The sequence below is a fragment of the Anarrhichthys ocellatus genome, unplaced genomic scaffold (genome assembly GCF_004355925.1).
Source record: "Anarrhichthys ocellatus isolate YVR2014 unplaced genomic scaffold, GSC_Weel_1.0 scaffold6, whole genome shotgun sequence".
Classification (NCBI taxonomy): domain Eukaryota; kingdom Metazoa; phylum Chordata; class Actinopteri; order Perciformes; family Anarhichadidae; genus Anarrhichthys; species Anarrhichthys ocellatus.
In genome coordinates this window covers 14,954,155-14,969,972 of record NW_022280036.1, presented here as the reverse complement: position 1 = coordinate 14,969,972, position 15,818 = coordinate 14,954,155, and the positions used below count along the sequence as shown (strand labels likewise).

The following is a 15,818-nucleotide window of genomic DNA, read 5'->3' as shown; positions in this document are numbered from 1 at the left end:
AGGGATAATATACACTTTATTGATATGGAAGCTTTCAAAAACAACCAATACAAAGTAAATCAATTCCAAGAGTTAAAACCAAATCAAATAATTAAACAATTACAACAAATTCCATCAGTTGAGAAAAAGTCAACTGATATAAATGAGTTTTCAGAAGATATTTAAAAGAAGACATCTTGTCTTATAGTCCAAATGCACAGTCAATGGTGACAATTCCTTCTGCAGTTTGCTCATCATTTAAAGTTTTTTGGTGTTTTTTTTAATGTACTGTAAGGTGATGAATGTTTATTTTATTTATGGTAATGTAGAAATTGGTCATCCTGCTTTCTTGCTCATAACAAAAGGCTTTTAATTGTATACCAAAACATTTTGAATAATGTGTTATCGTGTTGACAGGCTTATAGGAAACGGACAGAGACCTTTTTATTTTCTGGTTATACAAATTACTACTGTACAGCTTTCACAGACTCTCCCCCTTATGTGAAGACAGCCCAGTGATGTCTGTTAATGAAAACTCAGCTACACCCTCAGTTACAACTCTGCTGTCCAAAGGCCAAGGCAGCACAGAAGGTTATTGAAACTGTATAACAGAGCACAGTGTTGCTCCTTCTCATACTTAGTTTGTTTGTGTGTTCGGATGGAGGGAGCTGAAGCAGCCAAGATGTCTGCTAGGGTTCTCATAGCATTGCTGGCTGTGTCCTGCGCTGTTTCTGCTCAGTCAGATCTGGAGAACAAGGCAAAGGTGTTCCTGAAGATGTTCGACAAGGAGGCCACCCAGCGTATGTACCAGTACTCTCTGGCCTCGTGGGCCTACAACACCAACATCACGAAGGAGAACTCAGACAAACTGGTGAGCATTCGGAAACCTTTGTGTCTGAGCTGCTGGAGATTGACAACTGTATTTTGACGTGTTTTTTTTCATTCTACCCAGTCAGAGCAGGGGCAAATCTGGAGCAAGTTCTACACCAATATGTCAGAGGAGTCCCGGCAGTTCCCCATCGACCAGATCAATGATACAAAAATCAAATTAGAGCTCATCTCCCTACAAGACAAAGGCTCTGGTGCCCTATCCGCAGATAAAGCTGCACATGTAAGACTCATTCTGTTTGGATAAGTCTTAAAATAGGCTCTTTTCATTGTTTGTAAAAGCTGCAAAGACAAATCTTCTGGACTACTTCTTCAGTGCTTCATCAACCTAAACATTTCATCTTTGCGTTTTCTTTTAAATCCACTTGTAGCTCAATAAGGTCATGAGTGAAATGAGCACAATCTACAGCACGGCGACGGTGTGTCTCATGGACGACCCCACTAACTGCCAGACTTTGGAGCCAGGTATGACTCTGTTAATAAGGAGCAGTTATGGTTACGTGGCTGCCTGCTACTGTCAGACAAAGCAGTTTATAATTAACATAGTCACTGAGAAAAGGAAAAAGTGTTTCAACAGAGATACCATGTAATGCATTTTGGGAATAATGTTGTGACCACTATTATTGATACTGTTTAGTTCTTTCATGTTGAACAACAAACAGGAAACAGGACAAATACAGGATCACACCTGCATCTTTTCACTGCCTGAAAGTACACTTAAACAATTACAATTTTGAGGTACTTTTACTTCACTTGAGTATTATCTATTTTATGCCACTTTATACTTCTACTCCACTACATTTTAGAGCGAAATCTTATACTTTCCACTCCACTATATTTATCTGACAGCTAGAGTTACGAGTTACTTTTCAGTTTAAGATTTACAATAAAAACTGTGTGATGAGTTTATAAAATGCAGTACATTGTAACTGTTTACAGGCCTGGAGCATGTAATGGCCAACAGCCAGGACTACTTTGAGCGTCTGCATGTGTGGGAGGGCTGGAGGAGAGAGGTGGGGAAGAGGATGAGGCCTCTCTACGAAGACTATGTGGATCTGAAGAATGAAGCTGCCAAACTAAATGGTGACACAGCTATAAAGAATACATGTTGTCACGGCCGATGTTTACTTGATGACGTATAATGTTTTAAATGTGTGAATGACATGCTCTTGCTAATTCTGGATGGAAACTGAATATGGCTTAAACAATTACCACACTTTCATATAATCCAGTGGAAATACTTTGGCAAGAAGACTAAGTTTGTAAAGGTACTATATGGATAATCTAATACTCTAGATTGTGCGTAGGACAAAACACAGAGCTGATAATGTTCAGTGATCATACATGACGGATCCTTACAAGAGCTTCTTGTAACACAGTTGACAAACAGCTGAGTGTTACCTGGCATATCATAACCTCTAACGCGTGTATTAGAAAACACTTTAAAAAAACACCCTCTGGTAGTGACAGTTTTTGTAATCTGAAATGTGTCTTTCTGTCTCTTGATCGGATCCTCTCTGACTCACACTCTGACAGGTTTTGAAGACTATGGAGCGTACTGGAGAAATAACTATGAGACCATTGAGGAGGACGTCCAGTACAAGTACACCAGAGATCAGCTGATGGGAGATGTCCGTTCTGTATACAAAGAGGTACGTCTCATACCAGTGGATTGAATGTCTCTTGTGTCAGAGCACCTATATCAACAGGAAGAGGAATGTATGTGTATTATTGACTGTGTGAAGTAATCGACAACAACTGTTTATTTTTTTTTACAGATCATGCCCTTATACAAGGAGCTGCATGCCTATGTGAGAGCCAAGCTTATGGGGGTCTACACAGGACACATTGATTCAGAAGGACCTCTGCCAGCCCACCTGCTGGGTATGTCTCGTCTTGCTTCACCCCAAAAAATGTATAGTGTTGAAATGGAAAAATTGAACAGAAAATTGCTGTGCACTAGTAGAGCAAGTTGTAAAGTCCAACATGTAACAACAAATCTGTACTGTAACTCAGACGTGAAAGTGCAGTTGTTTGAAGGTAACTATACAGGGAAAAAGAAAAAGGAAGAAGACATGGAACTTTTGTGACATAATGGATATATTCCGTGTTCAGCTGAAATGAACTGGTCTACTGTAGGAGGAATAAGCTCAGTGTCTCCTTCGATGACTTACAGTTAGAAATCATTTGTGTTGATTGTTCAGGTGACATGTGGGGAAGATTCTGGACCAACCTGTACCCTCTGTCAGTCCCCTACCCTGATAAAGAAGATATTGATGTCAGCAAAACCATGTTGGAAAAGGTGCAGTACAACTTAGTTGATTCTGATATTCTGTGTTGATAAAATGTATAGTCTTATAGCGCATACAGTGCTAAAGATATTAAAGTCAGAAGACGCTAAAATCCTCTATCGGAAGTGAAATCGTCCGTCAAATGTCAATTTGACTTTAAGGGCTGGACTGAGCTTCGGTTTTTCGAAGAAGCAGAGAAGTTCTTCATGTCTGTGGGCCTGTACGAGATGTTCCCAAACTTCTGGGAAAACTCCATGCTGACGAAGCCTGAGGACGGACGCAAGGTGGTCTGTCACCCCACAGCCTGGGACATGGGAAACAAAGAGGACTTTAGGTAAGAAGACCCACAGACGTGCACATATTAAGAGCTGTATATATTCATGTTCAAAAAGCTTACAGTCAGCTTGACCGAAACACAAGCAGCTCTTTGTTAAAAAGATTTAAATGTGTTTTGTGTGCTGTGTTGAGAATACTTATCTAACTATAGATCAGTACATGAGAGCCATAAATATGAACATGAACAATAATGTCGATTAATCTCTGAGTCATTCTTTCCTGCTGATATAGATAACTAAAGTCTCTAATGTCAGTGTCTGACTCATCAGAAACATGTTGTTTTATTGGTACAGTGTATCTGATACGGCATCATGCCACGTCTTCATCCGCACATTATAATGGCCTGTGATGTCTTCAGGATCAAAATGTGCACCAAGGTCAACATGGACAACTTCCTCACAGTGCACCACGAGATGGGTCACAACCAGTACCAGATGGCTTACCGTAACCTGTCCTACCTCCTGAGGGACGGAGCCAACGAGGGGTTCCACGAGGCTGTCGGAGAAATCATGTCCCTCTCTGCTGCAACACCCAAACACCTGCAGAGCCTGAATCTCCTGCCTGTTGACTTCATTTATGACAATGGTACTATTGATCGAAGATAACACTGATCTTCAAACCAAAGAAATGTTGCTTCTCCAAAACACTAAAGCTGCTATAGTCTATTCTTTTGTAATAACAATGGATGAAATGACTATGGTGTAAACCAGCATCAAACAGCAGACGGATACAATTAGTGACAAAAGGTCGAACATTGAACTGCTGAAAAGCCAGACGTTTCCTTCGGGAGTTAGAGGCCAAAACAGAGCACAAAGGAAGTGAATATTGGACTTACAGTACATTCGTCAGTAAAGGTCTGCTAAAGTGTTTTTTATATCAATTTAGATAATATCTCAACGTTGAGCTTACACTGACCCTAAATGGCCAAAAAAGTGCAGGTTTAACTTTTAGCCTCAAAATCAAAGAAGGGTTGATGAATATTCTATTAACCCAAGTCAATTCACCTGGCCTACAGCCATAGAAATCACCAATCTGGACACAAATGGACTGAACTGAGTTCTAAAAAACCACAGCAGGTATGAGTAATGTGTCTCTGGGTTGCTGCCCTTGAATGGCATGTAGGATAAGAATAGCTTCAGCACCGTTGTGGCCACCAGCACAGACTGTGTCACACCTGCATTCACCTGTTTACTGCAGTGAAACCACTGTTATACAAACTCTCTTCTACTTATAGAGTCCGACATACGTGTATCAACAGCATATCAAATGCAGAGGGTCGAACACAGTCGACACAGTTCTGCAGAAACTGTGTCCCAGAAACAAATGTTATTTCTCTGCAAAAAACTTTGTTTTCATAGCTTAACTTTTAAAGTGATGTTCGGACCCGCTTCCTGAGCCTTTCCCCTTCCTACGTCATAAAATGTTTTGTGTTTTATTTTGCCTTGCAGATACGGAGATCAACTTCCTGATGAAACAGGCGCTCACCATCGTGGCCACGCTGCCGTTCACCTACATGCTGGAGGAGTGGAGGTGGCAGGTGTTTGCGGGCAAAATCAACAAGGATGATTGGATGCAGCGCTGGTGGGAGATGAAGTAAGCTTAGACTTATATGAGGTGTCTGCAAATAACCCAGTTCATTTATGCAGCCTGTGAAAATTCACGGGTAAATTGTATAGAAACCTGCTGACGTATTAATCCCTTTAATCAAATATGGTCATGATGAAATCTGAGGTGGACACACTGCAGGCGAGTGTCATCGCTTTTCCTGTTGTGTGACCTCAGCGGCTGCGTCAGTGCTGACTCTCTGTTGTCGTGACAGGAGGGAGCTGGTCGGGGTGGTGGAGCCAGTGCCGAGAGACGAGACATACTGTGACCCGCCTGCTCTGTTCCATGTATCAGGAGACTACTCTTTCATCAGGTAACACTCCTGCTGTACAGCTGTGCCTCAATGAAATAAAAGCATAATGATAATAGTAATATAATAATGATAATTATCTTTAGCCAGTCTGAATCTTTACTTTCTCAAAAGCAGTTACTGAATGTTCTGTCTGTGTTATGGTTGTCAAGACATTTTTTTAACTTTTTAACATATTTCAATAAAACTTGGTGGAAAGTAACATCTTGATCTAAGGAACAAGAAACATTAGTTTTTGGTGCAGAACCATTTCCTCAAGTTAATTCCTTAACATTTCAAAATCAAGCACTTTTTAAAAATGGTCTGATGAACTACGGCACTCACTATGTTTACTTTTCACATTTTTTTGTTTTTCGATTATACCGATCAATTTTGCCCAGAATCCTGCTAAGTCGCCTCCCCTAAAACTCTGCTTACTGTAAAAACTGCCTGTGAATACCTGTTTAACACATTCAAAAGTCAACTATTTTAATTTACATTCGTAACTCAAATTACGTAACAAAAATACAAATTTTAAGCCAAACCATGATCCTTTACTTTAACCTAACCAAGTAATTATGCAGCCTAAACTTAATGAAGTAGTTAGTTAGTTAGTTAGTAGATAATGCAGTTTAGTTATATGGGAATATAATTTAGTTGGAGACAAGGCTGCACAAAGACATGCTTTAGATGGCTTTGAGCTTTACTCTTGGTTGTGGCTGTTGGCTGCATACGGCCAAATGAAGAATCACACACCTTTGCAAACGAGACGGAGTAGCTGAGAAGTAAAACAGTGAGAGAGATTTAAGTGTGTGTGTGTGTGTGTGTGTGTGTGTGTGTGTGTGTGTGTGTGCGTGTATGTGTGTCTGCTGCTGGTTGTGAATACAGGTACTTCACGAGAACCATCTACCAGTTCCAGTTCCAGAAAGCGCTCTGCGATGCCGCTGGTCATACAGGTGCCTTGTCTACATGTGACATCACTAATTCTACAGCAGCAGGAACCAAACTGAGGTACGAACGACTTCCTGCACCTCTGGGAAGGCTGTCACAGAATCAGATGTAGTTGTGGTTGTCCCTGTGAAATGCAACAGTAATTTATCATCATCATCATCATTATCATCAATGTTTCTTTTTAGGGATATGTTAGAGCTGGGAAGGTCCCAGTCCTGGACCAGGGCTCTGCATACGATATCCGGTGATTTTAAGATGGACGCCCGCCCTCTGTTGGATTATTTCCAAAAGCTTCATGATTGGCTGAAGGCAGAGAACAAGAAACACAACAGGACTGTAGGCTGGAAGACAGCAATAGATCCATGTGAGTGCAAACGATACTTACATTGAAGATTATTATCACCACTAAAATAAAAAACAATTTTATCAAAGTTTGTTTTGGGTAATTCGCCTATTAGCTTTCTTGTCGAGAGTTACGGTAGATAATGATGCTACCACCAGCAGCTGGTTATCTTAGCTTAGCTCAGAGACTGGGAACTGGGGGAAACAGCTAGCTTGGATCTGTACCAGCACCTCTAAAGCTCACTAATGAACACATCATAGCTTAGTTGTTTAATTTGTACAAAAAAAGAAAATGCAAAAAACAACACGTTGTGGTTTTATGGGAGGTTTTGTGACAGACTATTTCTTGTCCAGTAATTTAGCATAGTCTTGTCGCCACCATGACGTTTTCAGGGCAACCATAGTCAACCATACCATAATAATAGTGGACACATTGCCCCCCTTAAATCCACAATGTGTTGTTTTTACACTGTGCTTTTTGTACAGTACGTACAAAGCAGATATAATGTGTTAATTAGTGAGTTTTAAAGTTGCTGATAGGTAGATTTGATTGCCTTTGGACAGAGCCAGGCGAGGAGTTTCCCCCTGTTTCAGTTGTGCTAAGCTAACCATTTCAAGCTTTGTATTCATTGTAAAGATATGTATAAATCTTCTCATCTTACTCTTAGCAAAACAGTAAATAAGCATATTGCCCAAAATGCTGAGCTATTCCTTTAAGCCTCCCTTCTATACTGCTTATCTGGGTTGAGTGTATCTGTCCTGCCATATCAAGTTTATGTAGCATTTAAGTCCAAACCAAACACAGTTATTTGAACCATTTTTGATACATTTGAAATTAAAACTCTCTCACCATTATGTAATAACTGTGACAAAAAAAACCCAGTATGTTACTTCTGATGAAATGTTTGCTCTGCCACTTGAAACAAGGGCACTGAAGTAAAAAAAAGAAATCGCTGAGGACATTTTTAAGGAAGCAGAAAAAAACACAGACTTAAGTCACTGCGGTTTTCATGACAAATATTTGCATGACCAAACCACATTTCACATTACAACATACACCCCGTATTTCTTGAATAAAATGGTTGTGATTGCAACTTGCTTGAATTTTTACACTTTACTTCATGTTTCAGGACTTATAAGCAACACAATGTCGATCACATGTCCAGGGGGCTCGTGTACACCAAGTTTGATTGTGTCATTGATTTATACTTTTACTGTATACATTCAAAGGCTATGGCAGTTTAAGTGCATGCAATGATATCCAAAAACAAATACATGGGCTGTGTTTACGGTCAGACAAATGTGTTATGTGCTATGCTTGGTGAAGATTTGATGAAATGTTTTTATCGAACTGAACTAATGATTAGATTTTTTTTGTTTGTTTACAGATTCAGGGAATGCCATTAAAGTCAGGCTCAGTTTGAAGGCTGCCATGGGTGATGAAGCTGTGAGTATTGTTAATCATTATCAGAATAGTTATTAGAGAATGAGGGTTGCAGTATCTGACTACACAGGAAGTGTATTTTGCCCCTTTGAAGTGAACTTCAGTCGGTTTGATATCATGGTAAATATTAATCAACTGAAATGTGTTTCAGTATTCCTGGAACGCCAACGAGCTGTACCTCTTCAAGGCCAACATTGCATACGCTTTGAGACAGTACTACAGCCAAAAGAACGAGAGCCTCGACTTCACGTCGGTACCATCCTGAGACCACAAACATATGAAGATACTTTATGCTTTCATCTGACTATCTTTTGTTACCATATTTGTTCGAGAGCATTTCTTGGTTTGTACCAGCAGAGCAGAGAATGTCCGTGCCTTTGGTGAGACTCCCAGGATCTCCTTCTACATTTTGGTCACCAACCCCACCAGTCCCTCCACGAATATCCCAAAAGTTGATGTGGAGGCTGCCATACGGTGAGGGACAAGTTACATTCAACACGTGACAAGTGTGTTATGATTACATACGGCATGTTCCAAAACACTGAGTGCAGTATACTTGTTTTGTATGAGCAGCTGTAATATTAGAGCTTACTCTATTTTTAGTCGCACTTATTCTGCGGACGGCAATGATGGTGTGTCGGACCAGCGCTTTGGTCCAGACTGAAGTATCTCGACAACCATTGGTTGATTTGCCACAAAATGTTGTACAAGACGTTCATAGTGCCCAGATGATGAATCCTAATGACTTTGGCGATCCTCTGACTCTTCTTCAAGTGCCACCAACAGGTTAATGTTCAAGTCTCAACAGCTACTGGATGGACTGGAACATTATTTTGTACAGAGCTACATGATTCTCAGACAATTCATCTTGCACCACCACAACAACTATTTTGGTGCAGTCATTCATGAATTGCAAAAACTTAAAAGCCTCACAGAGCTGTTAGCACTCCAGTTCAATTGCTATAATTGCTTTAATCCACTCAGTGTGACCTTTCCCTGGAGACAGTTGATAAGTGCGAGCAATAATAAACCCATTTCGATATTGGTCCCAGGTTAAGTCGAGGCCGAATCAACGACGCCTTCCAATTGGATGACTGGACGCTGGAATTCGAGGGTATCCGAGCAACGTTCGCCCCTCCCGTGGAGCAGCCGGTGGAGGTGTGGCTGGTGGTGTTTGGGGTGGTCATGGGAGTCGTGGTGCTAGCGGGCGTCTTCCTTGTCATCTCCGGTATCAGAGAGCGCAAGAAGTGAGTTTTTAGTCTTGAGACTGAGGCCCATTTCTACAGCGTTGGACCAGTTTACTTCCATAACTGTGAGACATAACTGTGTTTCTTGTGTGTTTGTAGGAAATCTGCAAAGAAATCCATGGAGAATCCTTACGATATGAACATTGATGGAGAAATTAACAAAGCCTTTGAGGACAATGACGGTGATCAAACTGGTTTTTGAGTCCACTGAAGAACAGAGGGATGGTGTCGTTCTGCAACATGTGTTTACTTGTTATATATTTTAGTTTGTCAGGTTATTTTATGGTGAATATCCTTGTAAAACAGTATACTTAATTGCAGGTAATTGTAGTACACAAAATATACCTCCATCTTAATCTATTCAAAGTGTGCTATTTTTGACACACTAATATTATACGTACTATAAGTGCATAAGTAGTATAGTAGTACAACTACACTTAAGTTGCCTTGACTGTGCTATTTTGAGTATAGTTTTTTGTAATAATAATGGACATTTACCTTGTATTATGCGTATATTTAAATTACATGGAATTTTACTCAAAATATCTCTTTATTAATGTATATCAGAGAGTGTTAAATAAACAAAGTTATTATCACATCACCTTTATTTTGTTTGTTAAATTGTTTAATATAATGTACATCCAAATATTAACACTTGTTAAAAACAAAAAGCAACAACAATCAGCTTGAAAGGTCACCGTAAACAACAAAACTGATTACACACTTACACACACACTAAACATTTTTTAATTAGATATAGTTGTATGATACATATCTACGCACTTCTGCAATAGCAGAATTTGACGCAGTGACGTGGGTTTTCTGTCACTGGCCCAGGTGGGTGAAACAAAAGAGCTCCTCTCATGTTTTTCTTTTGTTTAATATCAAGTCCCAAAGAAAATCCGCATGTGAATTTTAGTGGTAAACTTGACTGAGAATACGTCTTGAGTCTCCCTCAAGTCTGAATGATGAAGAGGAACGATTCTTCAGCTGTCATTCTATCCTGGGTTGCCGCTTCCACTGAGTTGTTGGTGTCTATTTGGATGAACCAGCCGCTGTGCAGCGCTGACTCAAACTTCCGCTGTTTGGTCCCCTCGTTCTTCATGTAGAAGACGAAGGAGAGGGCGTCCTCGTCGCTCTTGGAGATCTTCTTCAGCCTCTGCTTCTCGTAAGTCTACAGCAACAACAAACATGTGGACATCCGTCACGGACACAACTCTTCAACATCCTAACCAAATACCTGAAAAATAACTAATGACATTCCCATCAGCCTCAGCTGAACTTTGTCTTTAGTGCTTATTAGCAAATATTAGCATGCTAACACACTAAGCTAAGATGGTGGGTAAACATTATACCTTCTAAACATTAACATGTTAGCATTGCCACTCTGAGCAATGTTAGCATGCTGATGTTAGCAGAGATGGGGAAAGATACATCAAAATGTATTTTGATACAAAATACAAAATACCCCTCAAATAAATGTATCAAAATAAAATACAAAATACTGGTGCCAGAAAATGTAGCAAAATACAATACATGTATTTTGTATTTAAAATATAGGAAATACTTTTTTCTGGATTTTCCGTTTTCTCACAATTTGGTATAGCAGAGCATTCAGGTTTTGGCTATATAATATAATATAATTATATATAATGTACACAAAGCTCTGGTGAAGCCCACAAACAGGAAGAACAGTCACAGACATGTCAGTGTATCTAAGCACATCTGTGCTTGTTGATGGTCCTTCTTGAACATCATCTTGCTGAGACATGTTGTCCACCTGGCCAACTGTAGAATGTATGAAATAATAAAACTAAGAATACTTTCATAATATGCCTTTTAAATAAAATAAATTGGATATTTAAAGTTTTTTTTTTTTTTTTTGAACAAATAGCCAGGCTATGACAGTAGATGTCCAACTGTGAACTATATTATCTGCCAGTAATTGATATGGCATTATGACATTCACATTGAGAAGATACAGCATAACTTGTAATACAGTGCAGGATTAGATGGTCAGACTCTCTTGATAAGGTTATCATGAACATACAAGCTCCCAATCTCTCTCTTCCTATAGCTAGCTACTCGACTGATAAGTTAACTTGCTAAACACTGGCTATGCACTAGCCTAGACAGCATGCTAGCATCATTAGCATGTTAGCATCAAGCTTGATATTACAACCATCACCATGTATATGCAATAGGCTATAATGTAGCCAGACCCAGACATAAATTATACATCAAGCTAGTTGACATCTGTCACACTCAAGTAAAATATTTAACTTGACAGACAATCCGCTGAACTTGAAGATCTGAAGACTGAACTCGTGAACTGTTTTTTGATTCGTGGAGAAAGTATTTTGAGTATTTGAAATACAAAATTACTCCACTCTAAAGTATTTTGTTACAAATTACGTTCGATTTTTATCGGCCCTATCCAATACAAATTACAAAATACTCAAAAGTAATTGAAATACGTATTTCAAATACAAGTAAGAGAAATACTGCCCATCTCCCTCTTTTTCAGATGAATTGCCATTAAAATGACATCATGGTTCGTGGTGCCATGAGGATGCCTCCTTCCCCTGACTTTCATCGACCGCAACGCCACCAGCAGCAGTGTTAAATTTAAATCTAGTGAAGGCTCTCAACATCTACCAGATGGATTGACAGACTTTTTCATAATACATTCTTGGTTCTCAGGTGATGAATCTTGATAATTTTGGTGATTCCCTTACCCTTGTATTGAGTACCATCATCAAGTAAAAAACATCTAAAGAAAATCATCCTGTAGGGGACATGAATGGCAATCCATCCAATAGTCCATCGAGACATTTCACTCAAAACCACACATGTTAACCTCACAGTGGCGCGAGAGGAAAAGAAGGAGGATCACCAAAGTCATCCTCTGGGGACCATAAATGCCAAACTTCATGGAAGTCAATGTAATGGTTGTTGTAAATTCCAGGAAAGCTCTAGAGCAAAAGTCAGCTTGATGCATCTTAAATCTAACTATGTGTACATGAACTCACACAGCAACAGGTATTACCTCCACTTGTAGGAACACCCTGTTCCCTTCCTTGCAGCACCTGAGGAAGCAGTTGGACTTGCTAAAGTTTAGGACCACTGCTTGTCCCTTGAAGGACAATAAACTGGTTGACTTGTAGTAGTAGATGGTCATCTCCTCTGGACACAAAAAAAGATATATAAACAAACAAGGAATTTCACAAATCAACTGAAAACTACATTTGTGTTTACTGTAAATTTATCAGTAGGTGCTGTGTTGCCGCGTGCTGCTCCGAATGACAAACCTGGGTTCGGTGAAGCATAGATAGTCTTCTCTGAGCAGAGACCTCTGAGGTATTGATGAGTGGCCAAATGTTCGATTGGAGTGTTTAACGACTTTAGCTGACTGAAACTTCCACCTCCTCTTGCAACTGAGCACAGGGACACAGGGAACAATCAAACAAAGGGCATGTGGTTCATGGGTCACAACCCTTTCAGACGAAAAACACAAACAAGGGTCACTTCCTATTTTATCTGTGTATGAATACGTTTTACCAATGACAGGGAGTTGCACTGCACATGTTTCTGGTCTCTGATCAGATTTATATATAACTTCTGACTGTTTTCTTGACCTGTCTAAAACATTTAAACCCAAGAGGTCAGCTTTTCATGAGATCATTTCATCAGTTCATTTAGCTTACAAAAAACAATAAACGAGAACTCAATCCTCCAGTTTTTCTGAATTCCGAAGCGTTTTTGGAAATCCATGGTTGTCACTGAACTGTATCATGTATTTGTTCTTATGTTGAAAAAGTGATCCTGATCTCAGTGAGACTATCTGTATAAATAGAATGTAGAACAAATTAGACGGATAGAAGAGAAGATCGGAGACTAAAGCACAGCTTACTCACCAAGGGTCACCTTGCTGGATTTGGACACCATGACAACATCATTAAAGGTGCATCCTGTCCCATGGCATCCCTGACAGGGTCTCCCGCTGTCGCAGCCCCTCCCGCTCACCACGGAGATGCTGGTTTTCTTCAGGGATATGATGAGCAGATCCCCCCTCTCCCCATACCCCTCATTTTCAGGTTGGCAAACATTCTCCTCCCCGTCCCCGTCCTGCCCCACTTCACTCTGCTTCAGGTCTTCCACCCTCCTCATCTCCATGCTGAAACTGAGTACTGTGGATTCCTTGGAGAAGGGATGTAAAGTGTCCTCAGCTGGGAAGTCCTGCTCAGTGTGCTCCTTCGTCCTGCTGGCCTTGTGCACCGTCTGAAGACCGGAGGGAGGGAGGGGGAGAGTGGAAGTGGACGTGGGGTCAGACTGAGTATTCACTTTGTGTCTGTTATTGGCTGTGTGAAAACTCCACCTTAAAACACCTAACAACACAGCTACTGCCAAAGTGACAATGTGTGTGTTCTTCCTCTGGTGAACACTGAAATACCATGTAATGTTGAGCTATGACTGTGTAATTTAAACATCAACAGATAGTGTCATGTCAGCAAAGTTCACCTTAAGTTCATTCATTCCAATCAATAACAGGATAAAAACAGGTACAATTACTATTGTGAAAAGACTTAACATGAAATGTTTTGCATGTGAATTATGACAGCCACATATATATTCAGTGTAACAATATAACTATACAGTCTATATATATATATATATATATATATATATACACATACTGTATATATACACATCTAAAACACAAATGTGGTGTTTGATGTGCAAGACTGTGGAAGCCCAACTCACCAGCATCAGATTATCTTCAGCTAACAACTGCGCCAATTCCTCAGGTGTGAGATCCTGCAGGTCCATGCTATTTACCTGCATCAGTTTGTCTCCTCTCCTGGGAAAAAAACATTAGATATACAGGGCATATATTTTATTAAGACTTTTTAATTGTAAAAGTAATGACTTTATTAATGTTAACAAACTGTGTTATAAGCCATTAATAGGGGAAACTCCATCCATTTGGCTACTCCGTGTTTGCTGTAATCTTTCGCTTTTACCTTGAAATATAAAGAAACTGTTGCTGCTGAATTAATATTTCACCTCTGTGTCCCATATTTTGTTTTCTAAGACTTGTCTTATGGCAACCCAGTCTGTAGTTGTAACCACTTCACCTTCTAAAGAGAGCGACAGAGCATCTGGATCAAAATCCATTTATTACCACTTTTTCATCTTTAAAACTGCAGAGCTCATCATCTCTTAGAACGTTAGAAAGAAGTTATTAAAGCCCCTGTGAACTTTATTTGTCAATCAGCCTCTTAATTTGAGTAATTTGGTTTTACATTAACACACAGGTTTCTGTTAAAGTATTAATAGTTTTAGTTATTTCACATTAAAGAGGTCTGTATTTCTGTTTTTTTCCCCTCTTTTCATGGTTGTTAAAGGATAAAAAAAAGTGATGTCACCTCCTCCTGTTGTCCAATCAGGATTTAGAAACATTTTAATCTACATCTGATGACAGCTGGCTGGTTGTTTTCAATCAAGTCTGATCAAAGAACACAATCCTGATGATGTTTTTGATTATCAAAATAGTTACCAAACAATCCATTAATCAACTAACTGTTTCAGGTCTACTTATGAAAACCAATACTTTTTATCTATAAACCCCATTATAAAGTATTCCTTATGTAGTAACCAGTCTTCCAGTTCTGCTGTTTGAGCTTTAAATCATGACTGAAAACACATTTCTGTTGACTCACCTACTTGTATGCCGGAGTTGTTTTTGATGAAATAAAAACTTTACTTATTTTTTTATGAATGTTCCATTTAGCTATTGTTTTCTACAGCATCCTGTATGGTATATTTTCCTTTTTTATTTTTTTGTTAGATTTAATCTAAAGCACTTTGTGGTCCGTGCTTAAAAAGTGCCTTTCAAATAACATCATTCCTACTCTTTTGTTTTATCCTCAACAACAAAAAGTCTGTTAACACAGTGTCTGATTTATACCTGACAAATGCTTTTTCACGCGCTTTTTTGTACTTCACATTTTCCACTTCGTACTGGTGCTTTCCCTCATGGATGTGGTGGACGATCAGCACGCCTCCCTTAACCACAGAATCCTGACGTTTAGAAACAAATAAACAAACTTAAAGCTTCAATGCAATATACACAATCATATCTTTTAAAATGCCTCTCACATACGTCGGTGCTCTGTGTTAAAGATTGCGTTACCCACCTCCAGATCCATGGTGCTGCCAGTGTCCGCTGCTGTTAACGCAAAAGACTGAAGCCGACACCAGGGAAAGTGCTGGCGTTTTAAAGCCTCCAGCGTGTTCCCCCTTCTGTTTTGCAACAGAAGGGGGAAGTAGAAGTGAAAGGCCACTGACACAGTGATGGACGTGGAACTGATGTCAGAAGAGGAAGTGAATGAAGGTGAGTAAATCTTAAATGAAACCGGGGACTCATTGTCTGATTTTTTATT

The 15,818-nt window shown here is 39.6% G+C and overlaps 2 protein-coding genes across 2 annotated transcripts; one reads left to right on the top strand and one right to left on the bottom strand.

Moving 5' to 3' along the window:
* Positions 1-552: 552 nt before the first annotated feature.
* ace2 (angiotensin I converting enzyme 2) lies at positions 553-10,199 on the top strand. The gene is made up of 18 exons (XM_031846856.1): positions 553-850; positions 932-1,090; positions 1,239-1,332; positions 1,807-1,950; positions 2,404-2,519; positions 2,646-2,751; positions 3,072-3,169; positions 3,320-3,492; positions 3,853-4,079; positions 4,943-5,087; positions 5,314-5,412; positions 6,277-6,399; positions 6,525-6,703; positions 8,070-8,128; positions 8,277-8,374; positions 8,483-8,599; positions 9,178-9,372; positions 9,472-10,199. The coding sequence occupies exons 1-18, from the start codon at positions 638-640 to the stop codon at positions 9,572-9,574; spliced, it is 2,448 nt and encodes an 815-aa protein (XP_031702716.1). The 5' UTR covers positions 553-637; the 3' UTR covers positions 9,575-10,199.
* Positions 9,980-15,599, bottom strand: LOC116383208 (uncharacterized). The gene is made up of 7 exons (XM_031846857.1): positions 15,573-15,599; positions 15,344-15,456; positions 14,137-14,233; positions 13,290-13,653; positions 12,684-12,809; positions 12,422-12,558; positions 9,980-10,546 (listed from the first exon to the last, which is right to left on the bottom strand). Exons 1-7 carry the CDS (start codon positions 15,582-15,584, stop codon positions 10,328-10,330), a joined length of 1,068 nt encoding a protein of 355 aa, XP_031702717.1. The 5' UTR covers positions 15,585-15,599; the 3' UTR covers positions 9,980-10,327.
* Positions 15,600-15,818: the final 219 nt, after the last annotated feature.